Source organism: Hyaena hyaena, unplaced genomic scaffold, assembly GCF_003009895.1.
Source record: "Hyaena hyaena isolate Hyena2069 unplaced genomic scaffold, ASM300989v1 scaffold_44, whole genome shotgun sequence".
In the NCBI taxonomy this organism is placed as follows: Eukaryota; Metazoa; Chordata; class Mammalia; order Carnivora; family Hyaenidae; genus Hyaena; species Hyaena hyaena.
Window position 1 is genome coordinate 985,773 of NW_024080676.1, and position 21,599 is coordinate 1,007,371.

General features: G+C 38.6%; 1 protein-coding gene across 4 annotated transcripts in view; it reads right to left on the bottom strand.

Annotated features, from left to right (window-relative positions):
* The window catches only part of IDE (insulin degrading enzyme), a 120,072-nt gene that overhangs the window by 29,481 nt on the left and 68,992 nt on the right, over positions 1-21,599 (bottom strand). For all 4 annotated transcript variants that reach the window (XM_039230225.1, XM_039230226.1, XM_039230223.1 and 1 more), the window contains exons 6-14: positions 21,477-21,589; positions 20,504-20,666; positions 19,507-19,599; positions 18,976-19,067; positions 16,829-16,909; positions 14,976-15,079; positions 7,477-7,579; positions 5,355-5,477; positions 2,942-3,024 (exon numbers count right to left, since the gene is read on the bottom strand). In XM_039230225.1, coding sequence (XP_039086156.1) covers positions 2,942-3,024; positions 5,355-5,477; positions 7,477-7,579; positions 14,976-15,079; positions 16,829-16,909; positions 18,976-19,067; positions 19,507-19,599; positions 20,504-20,666; positions 21,477-21,589 — 955 coding nt within the window. The remainder of the gene's footprint in view (positions 1-2,941; positions 3,025-5,354; positions 5,478-7,476; positions 7,580-14,975; positions 15,080-16,828; positions 16,910-18,975; positions 19,068-19,506; positions 19,600-20,503; positions 20,667-21,476; positions 21,590-21,599) is intronic.

Sequence of the window (21,599 nt, forward strand, 5' to 3'; positions counted from 1 at the left end):
GAACAACCAAAAAGAGGAAACAATTAGAGAATGCAAGAGCTAGGACCATATAGTTCCACCTGACTTAAATCAATTCCCAAATAAGAAACAGTTTTCCTTATGTCATCTGGGCTGGTCGTGGCAGAATTAGGATTCGAATCCAAGTCAAGTGATCTACTCATCTGATTATAGGACACTGCTTACCTTTATGACAAACAAGAGTCATTCACTCAACAAATACGTATCGCATGCTTACTACTATAACACATATAAGCATGTACAGATCAGAAGAGCCTACTGCTAGGCTCTTCTCTGGGCACTGAGAATAAAGAAGAAACAAATCAGGCAAAGTCTCTGACCTCACAGAGTTTAACAGTCTAATTGGAGAGAATAAATTTTAATATGTCAAGTGGGGATAGTGCTATGAAGAAAAATTAAGAGGAAGAGGAAGAGAAGTGAAGGTTGGTGGTGGCAGGCCAGGAAGACTGCTAATTTACATATAATAGTTAATCAATGCTTATCTCATAAGATGACTTCTGAGCCTTGATCTGAAGGAAGCAAAGGAGCAAGCTCTGGGGATATCTGGGTGGGGCAAGTTGGGGAAACAGCCAGTACAAAGGACCTGAGGCCAGGTGCCTGTTTGGCATGTTTGGGAGCAAATTAGTTTCACTCTATTTGTAGCACAGTAAATATAACTAATGTATTGCTTAGCAAAGCCAATAATTTTATCAAAGCTAATAATGAAGCAAAAATTGGAGTAAGAGGCTTAGCCACTTAGAGAATTAAAAATCAAAGAGATGGGTGTCTGAGTGGCTCAGTCAGTTAAGCATCTGACTTTGGCTCAGGTCATGATCTAGTACCTCATGGATTTGAGCCCCACATCAGGTTCTGTGCTTAGAGCTTGGAGCCTGCTTCGGATTCTGTGTCTCCCTCTCTCTCTGCCCCTCCCCAACTCACACTCTTTTTCTCTCTCAAAAAGAAATAAAAACTAAAAAAAAAAATATTTTAAAAATCAAGAGAAAACTCTCTAACTATATAAACTTTCTCCATCTGGAAAATCTAAATGGATGTTCTGTCACTGAATTTTTTTTTTTAAGTATTATACATGATGACACAATTCCTTCTTCAGGCAAACAGTAGCTCAGAAACTTACAGCCCAACTCTCAAAAGTAAAATTATCAAATAAAAGAGAATCTAGAAAGGGCTCAGCCCCACAGGCACCTATATGCCAGTCTTAGGTAGAAGTGAAATGCCAGAAAAAGCCAAGTCTGGGAGCTCAAAGCCATATGGCTCAAGCTCCGAATGTAATTCCACGACATGTTCTAAAATGCTACGTGCGCAGCAGCTGTGCTGGTGAGCTGAAAAGAGAACATGATTCAACTGCAATGCTTAAATTCTGGTTCATTTGTTAATTTAAAAAATATTATTGTAGGGGCACTTGGGTGGCTCAGTTGGTTCAGCATCCAACTTCGGCTCAGGTAATGATCTCACAGCTTCTGAGTTCAAGCCCCATGTCGGGCTCTGTGCTGACAGCTCAGAGCCTGGAGCCTGCTTTGAATTCTGTCTCTCCCTCTCTGTCTGCCCCTCCCGCCTCTCGCACTGTGTGTCTCTCTCTCTCAAAAATAAATAAACACTGAAACAAAAATTTTAAATAAATAAATACTATTATTTTCTATTTAGGTGCTATATGCTTAAATATGAATCAGAGTTTTTAAAACTGTAACTAAGTACACATTACATAACCCTATTTCTGAGAAGATTAAAAGGTATACACTTAGAAAATGTGAAGAAACCGAACAGTGTGGCCTCTAGGAAGACCAGAACACACAGAGAGAGAGAGACATTTTGGGAGGCAGACATTTTTAATTCTAAGAACAATGTGGGCCAGTTAGAGAATGCAAAAATATCAAATAGTCTTTCAAAAGGTATGCAAGGAAATTCATAATCACAGAAGTCCCACGGCATGGTGGTGACAAGCTGCTTGGAAAGTTACAACTATCACTCTGAGTATCAAAAAATAAAACGAGCTTTGTAATGCTCTGTACCAACATAAGCCATAGCTGGACAGTTCATGTTTAGTATAAAAAATAAACAATCTCACTGCAGCTCCAGACAAATCTATGAATCTTCGGCTGTAAAGTACAATGTTTACATCCCCACAATCTAAGCAGTACACAGTGGTGAATACCAACTTTCTCTTCAGAGATTCTCTCCCCTTCTTCCAAAACATTTAAAATGCATTTAGTTTTAATTTCATGTCAAGTCTATCAAATAAAAATTAGTGAATATTATTACATGATAAGTTTATTTCATAAACACACACCACTGAATTTTAAATAAAAAATTATGAAGTGTAAACTCACAAAGTAAAATTTGAACTGGGTGATATACTTTACAAATAAATAAATGGAGACAGATGAACTGCAGATTTATACTGAGAAATTATTCCAACAGTAGTATTCATAAATGTTACTAAACATGTTCTTCCTTTTTAATTAAATCATTTTTAAGTGACAAAGCCAGGAATAGAGAAAGCAGTATCTAAGGGCTTCTGACGTTTAAAGGGCTGGAAAAGACTCAAAACCATTTAGGAACTACTACCTCTTCCTCTGGGAAAATTTCAGGAATACAAAACCAAAACTACAACAGAACACACCCAAATGTGAAATTTCTCAATGAAATTTCTGGGTGAGTCTACAGCCTCCCCAGGCTCTTTGGAGGTTAGGAAGGCCCTCCTAATGGCTAGCATAATGTCAGTTAAAGAGTGTGCTCATCAATGCAAAGGAAGAACAAACAATCTTGGCTTTCCTATCTCTTACCAGCAGCAGCCTTCCCTGGCCCCAGCCACATAAATCTAGTTCCTTTTACTACTATACATGGGTCCGTGGATGTGAAGAAAACTTTTAGGAATGCAACTGTTGATTTTTATAAGAAACTCTGTTGCTAGATTCATTTTACATACCTGAAAAATTCAAAGTTGAGACAAGCCTTTGGCAAGAAAAACTTATCATCTTGTTTGAACCAGAGTTTGCTCATAGCGGTATCCTGTGATGGAGAAACAATTTGGTTAGGGAAATATGGGCACTTTCTGCAAAAAGCTCAATCAAATCACACTTCAAGAGGAGCAGGACAGAGGCACTGCTGAGAATTTTGTTCTGCAGAGGCTGCTGTCTCATGGCCTTGAAGCCAACTCAGAGAGTCAGGGTGGAAAGGTGAAAAGAGAAAACTGCTGATCCTGGTAGCAGAAAGAAATCACCCTTCTGTCTCCCCTGGGTGCACAGGGGGATGGGGACACAGCAGAGGAAGAGGTGGACTGGTGAAGCCAATTACAACTGTCCTGTCCGTGTCTTTTTGAACACTGGGAGGCAGATGCAAAAGTCCTTAGGCGGGTATAGCAGCCAGCCTCCAAAGTGGGCTACAGCAATTCCTGCCTGCCTGTATGGTCCTCTCTCCCACGATGAAGCAGGACTGGTCTATGTGACTAATGGACTATGACAGAAGTTATGGCATGGTACCTCTGAGATTAGATTCTTAAAGACACTGTGGCTACCATCTTGATCACCTACTTTCTCTCTTGAATCACTCACTTTGGAGGAAGCGTGTTTCCAAGTCAAACAACTTTATGAAGAGGCCCATGTGGTGAAGAACTAAGGCCTTCCAACAACCACACAATAGAATTTAGAAGAAAATCCTTCAGTCCTGATTGAGCCATCAGATGGCCAAAGATCCAGTCAACAGGTGGACCTTAACCTAATGAAAGACCTTGAGCCAGGACCACCCAGCTAAGCCACTTCCAGATCCCTGGCTATCAGAAATTGCATGGAGATAAAATAAACATTAAGTTGTTAAACTTTGGAGGAATTTGTTATGCTGCAGTAGTGGATAACTAACACAGCCAAGGATGAACAAATAAGCTACTACCTTAACTCTCCAGTTCACTCATAATGTACTAAAAACTCCTGAAAGTCTGACAAGAGATATAAATGTTCTCCTTAGTTTACTCTGAGAAGACCTACTTAAAACAAACAACAAATAATAGGAGAGGTAAACAAGCTTTCTCTTTGAATAACTCAACCTATAACTCATTCAGATGTCATTTTTACAGAAAAATGGTTATCTAGTTAATAACCTAGTTGCTTGAGATAAATTAAAATTCGAGTTTCTAAACACTAACTCTTGTCTCATTGAGTTAATCTAAATGTTACGTCCTTTGAAGAAAATAAAAAGAAAGATGTGTGTCTATGATGGGGAGTTTAGAAAGAGAATTTAAGGGGCGCCTGGGTGGCTTAGTCTGTTAAGCGTCCGACTTTCGCTTAGGTCATGATCTCGCGGTTCGTGGGTTCGAGCCCCGCGTCGGGCTCTGTGCTGACTGCCAGCTCAGAGCCTGGAGCCTGTTTCGGTCTGTGACTCCCTCTCTCTCTGACCCTCCCCTGCTCACACTGTCTTTCTCTCTCCTAGAAATAAATAAAAAACATAAAAAAAAAAAAATTTTTTAAAAAAAAAAAGAAAGAGAATTTAAGAAAGAGGGTGTGCAGTAGTAATTTGATGCATTTTTTTCGACACAATTTGCTCAAGGTGTGAAATAATGACACAAAAAAGAACATTCTGGGGGAAAAAAAATCCCCATTTCTCAATCACCCTTTTCACCGGCTTATTAACTTCCTATATTCCTTTTTCTCATCAACTCCCAACAGCCATTCTAACAAAGTGAGAGTTATTTTTAAGGGCAGGAAATCTAACAACTACCCTTGGATACACTCTCTTCTAGGGTTTAGAGAATTTCTCTTTATCTCTAACTTTCATGATGCAGCATAAACCCACTTCCTACTGGGTCTTCAGTGACTATGGGAAGGAGGATGATAACTTTCGGTAGATTTGTGGTTGTAGTCTAGACTTACCTTTTTTTTTTCTGAAAAGAAACAACACCCTAGATTCTAAATTCTTTAGCAGTTTGTTTGCTTTAACATTTCTAGCCTTTTAATGTTTCTTACATTTATTCTCTATACAACTTTCTGTTAGCTCTTAGGATGTGAGTGCCCCAAAACAACACAGTACCAAATGTAAGAAATCATCTCTCCATCCCTTCCGTGTAATAGGTGCATCCCCTAAATTTAAAAACCACTGATTCTAGGAGCATTTGAGTGGCTCAGTCGATTACGCATTCTACTCTTGGTTTCGGCTCAGGTCATGATCTCATGGTTTGTGAGTTTAAGCCCTGAACTGGGCTTTGCACTGACAGTGCACTGCTTGACAGCCTGCTTGGGACTGTCTCTACTTCTTTCTGCCTCTCTCCCACACTCTCTCTCTATGACCCCTTCTCTCAAAATAAATAAGCATAAACAACAACAACAAAATCACCGATTCTAACATGTTACCTTAATAAGAGAAGGGTATGGTGTTGCTTCTTTTTCTAATGATAAAATCTCAAAATTCGTAGGAATAAATTCATTCTTCGTTGGAAGTTTAAATTTCCCATTCAGGTCAGCATTTTGCCATTTCTGGATGAATAATGAAAAATACACACACAAAAGCAATTAGAGTTGCATTCAAGAGTTTAAAATAGTCCCTTTGCTTAATGTCTAGGCAAATATTGAGGGGATAAGTCACACAGCTCTCCTTTTCCACTTCCAAATACTGATGGTTTTTCATGAAACTTGAGCTGGTCTCTCTTTTACTAGTCAAGATCTTATACTTCTCTATCTTTCCTCTTTACAAATGACTAGCTGATATTAAGGGGCAATGTGAGACTTTAGAACACTGAGAGACTACCTGGTCCATATGAAGATCACATTTGCTGTAGCTCCTTAAAGAATGGAGAATAATTTGGAAAAGGATATATTCCTGCAATTGATAGATAATAGGTTATTTATAAAAGAATTAAACTTTCAGCTGCACTAAGTTACTGGCATGTATGGCCTGAAAGCTAGATTAAAGGGTTTCTTTCACGTCAGTATTGCTTCCTAAGGCCTGTTTCACCACTCTCCTGATGACCATGTGAACTTCCAAGTGAACCAGTAATTCAAGCACAAAGTCAAGGACAAAGTGGAGACTTAAATCTGGATTATAGGATAGGGTTGATACAACCTATTGGCTGTGCTCCATGGGCTAGTTCCAAAAGCTAAGTGGGACAGATCACGGGTCAACGATTGTTGGACTCTAACTTATAAGACTTCTCATTATTTAAAAAAAAAAAAAAAAAAAGGCAACAATGGTAGGTTCAGTAATTTGGTCTCCAGATGATCTAGCACAGCCTTGGAGCTTCTGCAGTTCTATTTTGGTCTCTACATTTGTTTTTTGGCACTGGAATGGTGGGGATGTTGGCCATATTATTTATGAGTAGCAACTTAAGTCTCCCGAATGGCTGAATAGTAGGGGCTGGGAAACACATAGTAAATAATTTCACTGCTGAACTCCCAGATAAATTTGGGTTGTTTTGGGTTTTGTTGTTGTTGTTTTGTTTTGTTTTTAAGTAAGTAAGCTCTAAGTCCATTGTGGGGCTTGAACCCACAACTCTTTGACCAAGAGTTGCATGTTCTACCAAGTGAGACAGCCAGGTATCCCCCAGATAAATTTATTTTAAAAAATTCCCACTGGGGGCAGGTTTGTTATGAACAGAGCTTGGTGAATAGGGGTTCTCTTTTGTTTTACAGTTAATTCACTGGAGATCAGCATTCCTCACAGTTTAGCTGGATGGATATTTTCATATTAAGGGGCTCCAGTGATATCCTTCTGTGTTGTGAATAGGTCAGAGCAATGATTTTCTTAAACTACCTCTTCTTTTTTTCTGTATTGTCATCATACAAGTACATTTAAGAAATGTCCATTATTCAAGTTTAACTAGAATCTAGTCAGAACAAGGCTTTCTGGTGTCTTCCCACGAATAAAAGACACAATCTCAAAGCTACAGTAACAATGAAAACTAAAAAAGAAAAAGTACTAGGCAAGTAGGTTAAGACTCACAAACAAAAGCTTGACTACTGATGACTGGGGTAACATACTATCTAAACACAGCTGTTCTGAAACAAATTCTAATTCCCTTACATTGACAAAAAGAGCAATGAGACAATAGGAAGCATACAATATGGCACCTCCTATAGTGAAGACTGAATCCCAGACACTATTCCCAGCTGTATGCCCAGCACAACGGTGAGCCCTCTGTAGCCCTTGTATCTGTCTTTCATGCTACTTCCATCTCTTCTTGCCTGTTTTGGTGCCTTTGTTTCTGTGTACTTTGGACTTCAATGATCTTTGACTGCATGAGGCAAGAAGGTCTGCTTTCACCCCTGATGGTCTAACAGACACCTGAGAAGGTGGCCACAGTGCCATTTGTTCATGCAAAAATCTAAGCTGTCTATCTCCTTGTCCACTCCCCTCAGGACAGTACCAACAGCTGTGGGCCGTCATTCTCCACAATGGCCCATGAGTTTATCTAGGGAGCTCATGTTCTTGTGTGCCCCTCACACACCATGTTTATTCACAGATGCATAATAACCCTACCTTAATGACTTCATCTGGTACAGCTTCTTGCTTGTACTGGGTTCCATACCACTCTTCTGTGCGATCAGTTTTTCCTTCAAAAGACTTGGAAACTATTGCAACCCTAAAGATAAATGGAAAAAAACAAATTAAAAACCCCATAAGCTCATGCTGCATATATGCACTTCTAGAACCTGGCTCCTGAAAATGTTTTTTAAATTTTTATCTTAGAGAGAGAGTGAGAGAGCCAAAGTGGGAGAGAGGGGCAGAGGGAGAGAATCTTAAGCAGGTTTCAAGCTCATTGTGGAACCTGATGCAGGGCTCGATCCCACGACCCTGGAATCATGACCTGAGCCAAAATCAAGAGTCAGACACTTTACTGACTGAGTCATTCAAGTGCCCCGAAAATGTAAATAATATCCAAGAATATGGTGGGCCTCTAAGACCCAGTAAGTCCTATAATGTTTAGTCAAAACAAGCAATGAAGTATAGAGATTTCTGGCCATAGTCTCTGTGAGAGGCTGTTAGTTACTTGGTTAGAGCTCATCATTTTTAATGTGAAAAACTGTGTATAGGACTCTTGTGGGTATGTTACTGACTAAAATTTGAAAGGAAGAGTAGCTAGGGAAAAAAGAACTGAACAAATTCAGTTGGAAAATATTCTCAAAAAAATTAAAATACAGTACTCCTTCCCAGGAAGAGCTGAGGCCCAGTAACAAAAATGGCAAAACAAAAAAAACGCAAAACATCAAAAAACTTTTGTTGGTTCATCCAGATATCCAAAAAACCAAAAGCACACTCCCCTTATTTTTTGCTAAGTTTGTGCTCTATGTTTTTTTCCTGCCATGGACTACCATCATATACACCTAGTACATGTACACTGGCTTTCCTATTGCTAGAAGTGAAGGAAACAAGACCAAGAAACATCTCTCTATCTTCTGGTTTGCTAGAAGCTTTCATTGATGGGAAAGTAGAAACAGCCCAGAAGAGAAGTCAAAAGGGAAAAAAAAAAGTTCAGGGGAAAAAGGTAGAGCTAAGTCAGTCCTGTTACTGGTCCCACTTCTCCTTTATGTCCCAATTCCAATAACAAGGCCTAGATGTGCTCCTACTTGTTCTCAGGCATCCTCTCAGAGGTGTGGTTCTAGCCTCTAAATGTCTGCCTCACAGCTGAAAGCCCAGTACTTGCAATGAAAACTCCCCTCTACTGAATACCCAACCATCTTCCAAATCTTTACGTTCTGTCCCTCATCAGACCTTCCCAACTTCAGTGCCTGACTCTCTGAATCACTGTCAATTTCTTATTTATTCTAGACAAAATACTCTACTTGGCTAGCTGGACTTCATCTTATCATCTGCTTTAGGGTAAGTATCGTAAGCAATCCGACTAACCTGTTAGTATGACTGACTGATCTCCCAGCTGAAGGTATTCCTGATCTGGCCTAGCTGCCAGTGACTACTACCAGTTCTAGGAAACATGCTAAATAAGAATGTATTCCACAGAAACATAGCAAGAAATCATAGGGTTTAATGGATGAAAGAGTTCTGTTATCATGTCCAGAAGAAGCAATCCATGTTTGGCAGTTTGAGAATTCCTTCTGCAGGGTACATGTAGAGTGTAGATAGAACTTGCAAGGCTACAATTTGCTATGTGGATGGAACCAGAGGGTTTTATGTTAAGCGAAATCAGCCAGTCAGAGAAAGACAAATATCCTATGACTTCACTCATATAAGGGATTTAAGATACAAAACAGATGAACATAAGGGAAAGGAAGCAAAAATAATGTAACAACAAGGAGAGGACAAAGCATAAGAGATTCTTAAATACAAAGAACAAACAGGGTTGCTGGAGGGGTTGTGGGTGTGGGGATGGGCTAAATTTAGGGTAAGGGGCATTAGAGAGGACACTTGTTGGGATGAGCACTGGGTGTTATACAAAGAGGATGAATCACTGGAATCTACTCCTGAAATCATTATAGCACTATAGGCTAACTCACTTGGATGTAAATTAAAAAATAAATTTTAAAAAGAGGGAAAACAATGCAGGCAGAAACCGGAGGAGGGGGAGGGAGAGGGGGAGGAGGAGGAGAGCTCACAGGGCCACATGGAGGGTATATAATGTTTCTTAAGGACATTCATTCAATACATGACAGAATCTGCTAAGACTCAGCCCTAGAAAGTGTTTCCACTCTTGCTTATTTCCTACAGAATGGAAGGACTGATCCTAAAGGAGATTTCTGAAAATTGTGTTAGGAAGTAAAATAACCTGGTAGAGGGCTGGTGTTACCATCTTCTCTTCCATGAGATGCTTGATTTTGGAAAAGTTTGTTACATAGATGGCTTTGGTTTCCCTGAATGACAGCCCATGCATCAGAATAATGGAGAAGAAACTGATGACAACTTATGAACACTGAAGCACTCATTTGGTAGTAGACATGTCCCGTAAAACAAGAAAACTTTAAACTCTGTTCTGAGAGAGAAAGTGAAAAGGCTCAGGCCAAGCTGCCATATGCTTTGGAGGATGACTATATGACGTGGAGGGCAGCAGACCCTGGACACTGCTCAGCAATACACAAGTTAAAAAGGGGGAAAAGAAGGGAGAGTGGTTAGGTGCAATCTTAATGGATGGAGATAGCTGCAAACCCAAGTAAAGTGTATGGGTAACATGTGAAATGTTACATGGAAGCAAATATGAAATAGATAAACATAGTTCCCCAAAAAAGGCAAACATCCAATACTGGCCTGACAGAGATACCTTTGCAAAACAAGAACTGGTATACCACTAAGGAATTTAAAATTGAAATATACAGTGAAAGACCAGGTATTTAAAAATAAATTAGAAAAGGTAGGCAAGGGGAATGATAGTAGAGACAGAGTATATGCACATCAAATCTACTTAGAAATCCATAAACCAAAGAGTATGGAAGCACAAGAACACTTGAGTTAGGGGAAAGAGAGAAGTTACAATAATCTAAGTATGCCACAGATAGCTGCAATATAGTTAACCACAGACAACTGAGAAAAACTACCATAGATACTACAGCATCCTTAGACTATCTGCTGGAAATCTAATTATGCTGAAAAACAGTCTTGAGGAGTTTAAGTGTGGGTCTGTGGTGGTGGAGGCAACACTATTCTTTAACTCTATCTACCAAGAGCTGGCTGCTGATATGGTACTGACATGGTCCTCAGAAATAGGAGAGAAATGAACTTTTCTTTTCATACTGAAACTTATATAACAGTGAGAAGGAAAGAGTGGGCTAGAATAAATGCTCACTGCTGACTTTGGTTCAGCCATTTAGAAATGTTCAGAGGAAATGAACAGCTGTTGAAGCTGGACAGGGCCCATTCAGAAACACTAAGTATCCTGACCATAGACATTAAAAAGTAATATGGTTCCCAGGGTATGCATTCTCAAGATACTTTTGCAAATAATCCCTGAGAGAGAGAAGTGGAAAGATATCTAAGAACAAGGAGAAGCCTCACAGGTAATTGTGAGGAACTCAAACAGAATTAGTAGAGAGGGTACAGATCTGGCCATCAGAAACTTGGAATCTGATTGATACTCTGACTCACTTTCTTTGAGATCTTGCCAAAATCACAGTTAAGATCTAAATTAGGCAAGTCTCTGGGCTTTAGTTTCATTACTTTTTAAATAAGGATTCTAAATAGATGAACTATATCTTTCCACCAGAATTCTACAATATCATGATAGCAAATCATATTTTCAAAAAATATACCACAAAGAAGAAAGATGGTACCAAAACAATCCACTGATAAGACTCAAACTCAAACGTGAAGTAAATAAAAATAAAATTTTGCTCAGGTCATGATCTCACAGCTCGTTGAGTTCAAGCCCCACATCAGGCTCTGCGCTGACAGCATGGAGCCTGCTTGGGATTCTGTCTTCTCTCTCTGCCCCTCCTCTACTTGCTCTTGGTATCTTTCTCAAAAATAAATAAAAATAAAACTTTAAAAATAAGAAAAGAATAGTGACATCTTTCTCAAAAATAAATAAAAATAAAACTTAAAAAAAAAGAGAGCCAAAGGGCTGAAGAAATTGAGGCTCATGAAAAATGGTAAAAGACACTTTTTAAAAGGGTTTCTTAAGAAAGAAGGAATCAAAGAAAGGCCAAAGGCTTAGAGGATTCAACCTTTACTGAGCTCCAACAGCCTGAATCCAAGGAAAACACAAGTTTTTTTTTAATGTTTCTTTTTAGAGAGAGAGAGAGAGAGAGCAAGAATGCTAGCGGGGGAGGGTCAGAGACAGACGGAGACACAGAATTCAAAGCAGGCTCCAGGCTCTGAGTTGTTAGCACAGACCCTGATGCGTGGCTCAAACTCATGAACCCTGAGAACATGACCTGAGCTGAAGTCAGATGCTTCCTCAACTGAGCCACCCAGGCACCCCAAGAAAAAAAACCGTTTTCACCTAGGAAGAACTCTTATTCCAATAGGACATGTGACCTAAAGCAAAATGTGATACATTGGTCTCAGGTTAGCAGATGTCAAGACTACTGAGGTCTTGTTTATGTTATCTTCAGAAGAAACATGGGTCTTTGAACTGCAAAGGTGGACCAAACACATGGCTGAAACCCAGGCCAGGGTTAATGAGTGAGTCAGCCAAGTGATTCAAATGAATTCACATCTCCATTGCAGATCAGTCATACTCTCTGATGCTTAGGCAACAAATCCCAGTAGGATCAATGTCCAACACCATTTGGAAATACTGGAGGACAGGAAAAAAGGCAGAGAAGATGGACATGGATAAATGCTCCAATTTTCAGAAAGAGAAAGCAATAGAGCCTAAAAAGCCTCAGCCGGTGATTTAAATTCTAGTCAGCTGTCAGTCTACCAAACATTTACACAGGAAGACAGTTATCACTAAGACCTGCTTATAGTCAGAACCTTAGGCATTATGCTAAGTAAAATAAAGATATGCTGTATGATTCCACTTATAGTAGGTATGTTAGCAGTCAAATTCATTGAAACAGAAAGTGGAATGGTAGTTACTAGGGGATGGTAGGAGAGAGAAAAGAGGAGTTGTTTAATGGGTACGGTTTCAGTTTTACAAAGCAAAAGAGTCCTGGAGATCTGTTTCACAATAATATGAATATACTACTGAATTGGACACTTAAAAATGTAAAGACTGTAGGGGCGCCTGGGTGGGTCAGTCAGTTGAGCACCTGACTTTGGCTCAGATCTTGATCTCACGGTTCATGGGTTACAGCCCCACGTTGGGGTCTGTGCTGACAGCTCGGAGTCTGGAGCCTGCTTCAGATTCTGTGTCTCCCTCTCTCTGCCCTCCCCCGCTCATGCTGTGTTTCTCTCTGTCTCAATAATAAACATTAAAAAAAAATTTTTTTAATGTAAAGACTGTAAATTTTATGTTACGTGTTTTTTACCATAATAAAAATGATGTCCACTGAACATATATGTGTGGTTGTATTTCTGGACTCTGTTTTATCCTAATGATTTTTTTTTTTGGATCCTAAGGCCAACGCACAATGTCTTGATTAATGTAGCTTTAGTTAGTCTTCAAATCTGATAGTTTAAGTCCTCCAACTTTTGTTTTTATATTGAAGAGTATTATAGCTAATCTACGTGCTTTGTATACCCATATATGTATTTTGGAATCAGGTTACCAATTTCTAAAAGAAAAAAAAGGCTACTAGGATTCAGAATGTGATTACATAGAGTCTGTGAATCAGACAGGAGAAAATTTATTTTATGTTTTTAAATGTTTATTTGCCTTTGAGAGTGAGAGGCAGAGAGCAAGGGAGAGACAGAATCTGAAACAGGATCCAGATTCCAAGCTGTCAGCACAGAGTATGGCTCAGGGCTCAAACTCATAAACTTTGAGATCATGACCTGAGGCAAACTTGGAAGCTTAATCAACTGAGCTACCCAGGCACCCAGATAGGAAAAAATTTAATGGCAAGTCTCCTAATCTACAAACAAGGTCTTTAATTTCTTTTGGCACTGTTTTGCAGTTTTATATACTGATGTGTTGCTTATCTTTAAATCCATTCCTAATTATTTTATATTTTTGTTGCTATTGTAAATATTTTTTATTTTGAAATAATTATAAATCCATGGAAAATTGCAAAAATAGTTATAGGGAGATCCCATGTATTCTTCACCAGATCCCGTCAGTGGTTATATCTTAATTAGAGTACAATATCCAAATAAGGAAGTTGGTATTGATAGAATGTGTGCATATTGTTAGTTCTGTGTCATTTTATCACATTTATCAAACTGTGTAACTACCAATAATATTTCTTTTAATTTTCTCATTGTTTGTTGCTAGTATATGTCAGAAAAGTGCAAACAATGGTAACTAGGAAAGACTGATCTAACAGTTCTGTCAGAAGGATTTTTCTTCTTCAAAAAGTTCTACCAGATTGTTGATTTTATTAATAAAATGACTGCTGCAAAAAACATACTCAATCTCCAAATTTTCAGGAGAATTTTGGAAATATGTACTTGACACCAGGGAAAAATTAAAAATGCAAAATATGTGCCAGTTTAGCATATTCTTTGTATTATTTGACTTTGGAAAACATGGATGAAATTCAATTTTGAGGCAAAAATATCATGGGATAGTTCAGAAGCTTTTAAAGGGCTGAACCTCCTCTAGAAAGGATGTAAGAATATCTCTGTTACTGTAAAAGCTCCACCAATTTTTGATCTCCTGGTTAATCACTTGTCCATGAGAAGGATTCTGAGATTGTAATCCTTCCTTCCATTTAAAAAAGAGGGTGTCCTCACTTGTGTATGAAGCCAGACATGTAAGCTGATACCTTGGGCATTTGAGTTAGGATGAAACTAGCTTAAGATGATCTATTATTTTTTTTTTCATGATAATGAAATTATGACTACATTTTTGGGTTTTTGTTTCTTTTTTAAAGGTCTTCATGTTGGGCTCCTGGGTGGCTTAGTCGGTTGAGTTCCTGACTTTGGCTCAGGTCATGATCTCATGGTTTGTGAGTTTGAGCCCTGTGTCAGGCTCTGTGCTGACAGCTTAGAACCTGGAGCCTCCTTCAGATTCTGTGTCTCCTTCTCTCTCTGCCCCTCCCCTACTTGCAATTTTGTTTCTCTCTTGAAAATGACTAACATTTAAAAAAAATTAAAAGATCTTCATGTTTTAGAGATACTGCCTCAAAAATCATCTAGAGTGGAGAGAAGAGGAGTGGGTAAAGATAACAAAGGCTGGTCATGCAATGACTCACTGAAGTTTAGTATTCCTTCAATATACTATTCTTTTTTTTTAAACATTTATTGATTTTTGAGAGACAGAGTGTAAGCAAGGGAGGAACAGAGAGACAGAGAGGGAGACATAGAATCCAAAGCAGGCTCCAGGCTCCAAGCTGTCAGCACAGAGCCCAAAGAAGGGCCTGAAATCACTAACCATGAGATTATGACCTGAGCCAAAGTCAGATGCCCAACCAACTAAGCCACCCAGGCACCCTTTCATTATTGAAAACTTATTATGTAACAGTAAAATATGTAGAATGACTCACCGAACATTTTCTGGTCTGAGTTTATCAAGAACCATCTCTATTAAGTCAGGTCTAAATTCTTCCAGTAAATATTCAGCTGTAAGTACTTCTTCTAGGGGATAATACTTATTAAAAGGAAATAAATAGATAAATTAAATGTGCATGGTAACTGTAGAGACTAACAAATCTCTAACACATTAAATCCATTATTTTACACCCCCCACATCCTCCTTTAATTAAATTTTACTCCACTAGAAAAATTTTCTCTTACCACATCTGAAGCAGTTGCCTGTTGTAAAATGATTTTGCAGTTAATCCCCAAATACATTTACATTATAGAGAGCAAAATCACATTATTTTTTTCAGGGAGAAATGTATTTCTGACTAAAAACTGAATACTTGTTAATGAAGAAAATTTGACAGTGAAATGCTGACATCTATAGGATTCTTAATATAAAGTACATACATTTTTATGAACAGAATTTCCTCTCAAATATTTATGAATGAAATCAGAAAAGCATTTAGAAAGTTGTTGTTGGGGGGAATGGCTTATACTTTTGGCTAGGGAAGAAAAATAATGTAGAAGACGCATTTTTTAGTAAGAGCAACTTCGAGTATACTGAGACAGACTGTTTCATTCATTCAACAAGTATTTAACAAACATCTACTCTGTGCCAGGTAAGACAGATGATGTCGCTGTTTCCTTTTTTTTTTTTTTTTTGCATACAGTAATAAGTTTAATAATAACAGTAATAATTCATTTGGGGATTAAGAACTCAAGGTTGAACTAAAATACAAAACAATAATTAACATGTAAGTCAGGAGAGGGAGTGATCAGAGTTTTAAAATTTTGTTTTGGTTTTTAATCCCAGTATGGTTAACATACAGTGTTCTTTTAGTTTCAAGTGGACAACGTAGTGATTCATCAATTCTGTATATTACTCAGTGCTCATCAAGTGCACTCTTAATCCCCTTCACCTGTTTTAGTCAAGGAGCTTATATTCTAATTGGGAAGGAGGCAGACAACAAACGAATACTGTCATTATAGTGATAGGTGCTGTGGGGAAAAAAAAGGGGGCAGAGGCATGACTGGGATGTCAGGGAAGGTCTCTGTGAGGAAGAGACAACTACACAAATGATAAGAACCCAGCCATGCAAAGACAAGAGAGAAGAATGTTCCAGATAGAGAAAACGGCAAATATGCAAGGCCCCAGGGAATAATAAACTGAATGCTTTAAGATTAGGCAGGCAGGCAGCCAGTACACCCAGAGACGAAGTGAATGGGGAAAGGCGGGATGTGGGGTAAAACAGAACACGTCAGAAAGACAGGCTGGGGCCAAATCACTTTGTAGGTCAAGGTGACATTTTAGATTTTATTCCAGTTCTGATGAGAAACTACTGAAGGACTTGACACAGAGAGGTGAAACAATCTGACTTTGGTTTTCAGAAGATTTTTGGGGTTGGAAAAATAAACTGCAGTGGGGAACGAGCAGGAAAACAGAGATAGAGATCCCAGGTAAGAGACCATGATATAGTCAAGGCCAAGACATGATGGTAGCAATGGAAATGGAGAAAAGTAGATGATCGATATAGCATTCACATAATTAGCAAATGACACATTATAGAATTGAAAAATATTTAAACCCAATAAGCAGAATGCCTATGTAATCATAAATATTATAGATGATAGTTTTTAGGATGATGAAAATTATGATTTTAAGCATGTTTTGACATCAAAGTTTCCTGATTGCTACAAAGTCTAAAGTTATATCCTGCAGCTTCAATTTTTATCATTCATGTAGTACTGAAGATAATATATGCAGAATCACAAAAATACTCTACGCACCAACATATATGTTAAATAACAAACTTACATGCAAAATTCCTGCAATCTTAGAGGTATAGCCCCGTGGCCTCTCTTTATCTTTAAACCGGAATGCAACAGCATTCAAGTCCTAAAATGAAAAATTAATCCAATTACACACAAGTCAACTATTATTTAGAAATACTTAATCTTTCTAGGAATGCTTTCTTTAAAAAAATTCTTTAGTGTTTAGTTTGCACTATAGACTTTCTACTCCATATTTAACTTTATTACAGTTTCTGAAAAATTGGCTATGCTTGATTTAGAAATGCATAGATATGAGTGAAAATAAACAATACAGGGATGCCTGAGTGGTTCAGCCAGTTGAGCATCCTGCAGCTCAGGTCATAATCTCACAGTTCGTGGGTTCAAGCTCTACATTGGGCTTGCTCCCATAAGCACGAAGACTGCTTAGGATCCTGTCCTCTCTCTTGCTCTGCCCTTCCCCACTTGTGCGCACACGTGCACTCTCTCTCTCAAAAATAAACATTAAAGGGGGGGGCACCTGGGTGGCTCAGTTGGTGAAGTGTCCAATTTTTTTTTTTTTTAAATGTTTTTTTTTTTTTTATTTATTTCCAGGAGACAGAGAGAAAGACAGCGTGAGCAGGGGAGGGTCAGAGAGAGAGGGAGTCACAGACTGAAACAGGCTCCAGGCTCCGAGCTGGCAGTCAGCACAGAGCCCGACGCGGGGCTCGAACCCACGAACCGCGAGATCATGACCTAAGCGAAAGTCGGACGCCCAACCGACTAAGCCACCCAGGCGCCCCTGGTGAAGTGTCCAATTCTTGATTTCAGTTCAGGTCATGATCTCATGGTTTGTGGGGTTAAGCCCCACACCTGGCTTTAGGCTGACAGCATTCAGAGCCTGCTTGGAATTCTCTTTCTCCTCTCTCTCTGCCCCTCCTCCCACTTACACATGTGCTTTCTCTCTTTCTTTCAAAAAAAAAATCTTTAAAAAATTGTTTTAATAAAAAATAAAAATATAATTTAAAAAAAAGAACCAATACAGAATATGACTTCTTTAGCCTAAATTATCGAAACTATTAGAGAATTAGGAAAACTGTGGAAGAACCTTGCAAAATCAACAGTTGCATGGATGATGATTTTGTTGAACCATTCAGAGAATTACACCCAGATTAGAAGTTACTCTCCTAAATTTCACAAGCAGCAAGTATTCCTTTAAACTCTGACTTAAGTAAAAAGGATTTCTCTTATCCTAAAATATGTTTCAGAATCTCAAGAGGCCTTAAGTATAAAGTAGATATTTTTAAAAATAAATAAAAGACAGACAGGCCTGTCCATACATACAACAATAAAATCACTTTTAAGAACACAATTACACAGGGGCACCTGGGTGGCTCAGTCGGCTGAGCGTCCAACTTCGGCTTAGATCATGATCGGTTTGTGTACTGCTGTCAGCACACAGCTTGCTTCATATCGACTGTTCCCCTCTCTCTGCCCCTCCCCTGCTTGAGCTTTCTCAAAAATAAACAAACATTTAAAAAAAAAAGAACACAATCATATATAAAACAATTCACTATTTCCTTTTTTTTTTTTCTTAAGTTTATTTATTTTGAGGGTGAGAGAGAGAAAGGAGGAGGAAGGGAGGGACAGAGAGAGAAAGGGAGAGAATCCCAAGCTGGCTCCACGCTCAGCAGGGAATCTAATGTGGGGCTTGATCCCATAACCCTAGGATCATGACCTGAGCTGAAATTGAGAGTCAGATGCTCAGATGACTAAGCTGCCACCAAGGCGCTCCAGAATTTACTATTTCCTTGAAAGTATGCTACAGAATTTTGTTGCCAGAACTGAAAATGACAGAGGTTCATGTAGCTTCAGGCAAACAGTAAGGTAAGCCCCAACAGATACAAGTAAAAGAAACTGCTGGCACTCTCCTGAGGGATAGAAAGGCAATTTCTTTTCTCCTCCAAAGAAAGGTTACATGATGCCTTAGCCCTTAACTGTGCCCCAGATAGCCAATTAGAGTAGTATAAGACTTAACTAGAGCTATTATACACTGCAAGATTTTAGAGTTTAAGTAACAACAAAAAACCCAAAAACTTTAAAAGTTTCACTGAGCTTTAAACTTAAATTAATTCACACATCCATGTTTTCTGAAAGTTTTCCTTAAGAAAAATTTTGGTGAAACAAAATTACCTTGCACTCTTGGAAAACCCATTCTTGAGGTCCTTCTGCACGTAACTTCTGAATGTACTGAAACATGTGCAAAATTATATCTTCAACATGTACTGGAAAAAAAGGGGCACAAAGGGGCACACTTAAAAATCATTCAGTCCTTGAACCTTCAAAGCACTGAGCTTACTCCTAAGGTACAGTCAGGTAAGCAGAAATGGAATCCTCACCTCCCTGAGACTGGTTTTAGGGTGACAGACACATGGCCCTCCAGACTCCGGGATACATGACAGAAGGGGCTTTAGGGAAGTTAATGAGCCAATGGAAAGCCAAGTACACATTTCACAAGCGCAACATAATGATCAGTTGTTAAGTAGGAAAAATCATCCATGAAATGAAGGCCAAGTTGCACATGAAAAATACAATGGGTAAATTGCATGAATTAAAAGTTTCATGGCTTTACAACATAGAACAGATTCACAGCATATAGAATTTAAAAATATATATATCATCAGCAGTCAATTTTCATTCAAAACCAAAAAGGTCAATACTTACATAATCCTTCCTCAGTCAAGTCCACATTAATGATGAAAAACATAAAACCTCGGGCTCCTTCCTTCTGCCCACCAACAAGAGTATTTACCCAACCTGTAACATTCAAAGGAAATCAAAACAGGATTGTGTGTGAGGTTTCTTTTAAGACAAAGAATGTTATTTTTAGTCCATATTATATGTTCGCAAGGTATCAGAATGGACCCCTTGCAGAAAAGATCAGAAAAACTTAGTTTAGAAAAAAAACCATTTCAGACACTGTAAAGACTCAAGGGATTTTTGGGGTTGGGAGCTTTCCGCAGGACTCTTCAAATCAGTTCTGCAGGCAAGAGTAGACTATTGTGCTTAAGTGTTATGTAAAAGCAGAGTCTGAGTTGAGAGGGGCCTTGGAAATCATCTATCTACAGGCTAGATCTTAGTACACCCTCAGGTCTGATGGATAAGAGCAGGCAAGTAAATTACGTGTACTGTCATTTCATAGAGATGGTAAAGAATATCCAAAGTAAGCTTTTATTTTTTAACCTCTCTGTTCTTTAAAACATGTACCACAATATCTTTTGAAATATCTAAACTTCACTGCTCAATACTGAAAGGTAAAACAAATTCAGCAGGGGAAAACCCCATGAGTGCCGGGTGGCTCTGTCAGTTAAGCATCTGACTCCTGATTTCGGCTCAGGTCATGATCTCACAGTGGTGAGATGGAGACCTGCAGTGGGCTCTGCGCTGGGCATGGAACCTGCTTAAGATTCACTCTCTCCCTCTCTCTCTTCCCCACCTCCACTTGTGTGCACACACACACTCTCTCTCAAAATTAAAAATAAATTTAAAAAATAAAAACAAAAGCACCGTAACAACCATCACCTCACTCTCCCATAAACCCAAAACCCAAAACCGTCTCATCGAGAAACGTTCCTTCACACAAAAATATTTAGGAGAAAATGAGAGCCAGAGTAAAATGATGTGGAGTAGTACACTCAGAGGTTGATGTCCAGAGACTTACCCTTTGATTTAAGTTCTGATAACAGACTTCCAGGACCTTCATGCCCAATGAGATGACCAAGATAATGGCCAGGATTTGACTTGTAGTATTTCTGAAGGTCAGGTATGGGAAATGTCACATAAAGATTCCTAATATCCTTAATGGGTACTATTTTGTAAAGTTGCTGGGGGAAAAAAAAATCATAAAGATTAGCTATACACAACTCCCACTGAATAAAATATTTATAAACTACGAAGAATACAGATTTTCATGGAAGAATCTCAAATTCAAAAGAGAATTAACTGCCAGAGTAAACTGTATTGACCACAAAGAAATAAATGGCCTGGGCTGCTGCTTTTTTTTCTTTAAATATAAATTTTAATTTTTTTAATTTATTTATTTATTATGAGAGAGAGAGGGAGAGAGAGAGAGAAGGAGAGATGGAGGGGAAGAGAGAGACTGTCACACAGGCTCTGCACTATTAGTGCAGATTAGTGCTATTAGTGTACTATTAGTGCAGAGCCTGACATGGGGCTTGAACTCACAAAACATGAGATTATGACCTGACCTGAAACTAAGAGTTGGATGCTTAAAGACTAAGCCACCCAGGCATCCCTGACCTGGGCTCCTTCTAAGTGGAATTTCATTACATTTGGTGTGCAGCCCACATCTTGTCCCCTACACTACGTCCAGTTCCCCACACCATGCAGCTCAATATGCTTGCCTTATACAGTGGACAACAGCTTCTACAGTGTGTCAAAGCTACAACTATCAAAATTACTTTTAGCATGCAAAGATCAGATATATATTGGTATCTTTTTGGTGATAGATATCCCTGTAAATGTGAAACTGATTGATTATCCAAACGAATGTTAAAAAAATATATACAAATAATAAAACTTTCAAAATTGTTCATCTATTCCTTGGTAAACTAGGCATATATTATGTCTATAAAGTAAAACAATATCTATATGTCAGAAACACATTCACTTACCTTAAGATGTTCTTCTTGGAAAGGGTGTTCAGGAAATTCTGGCAATGGGACATTTTTGTTCTCTACTTCAGAAAATAACTTTACCACCAGATTAGTCAAGTCATCTAAAGATTCTGTAAGAAA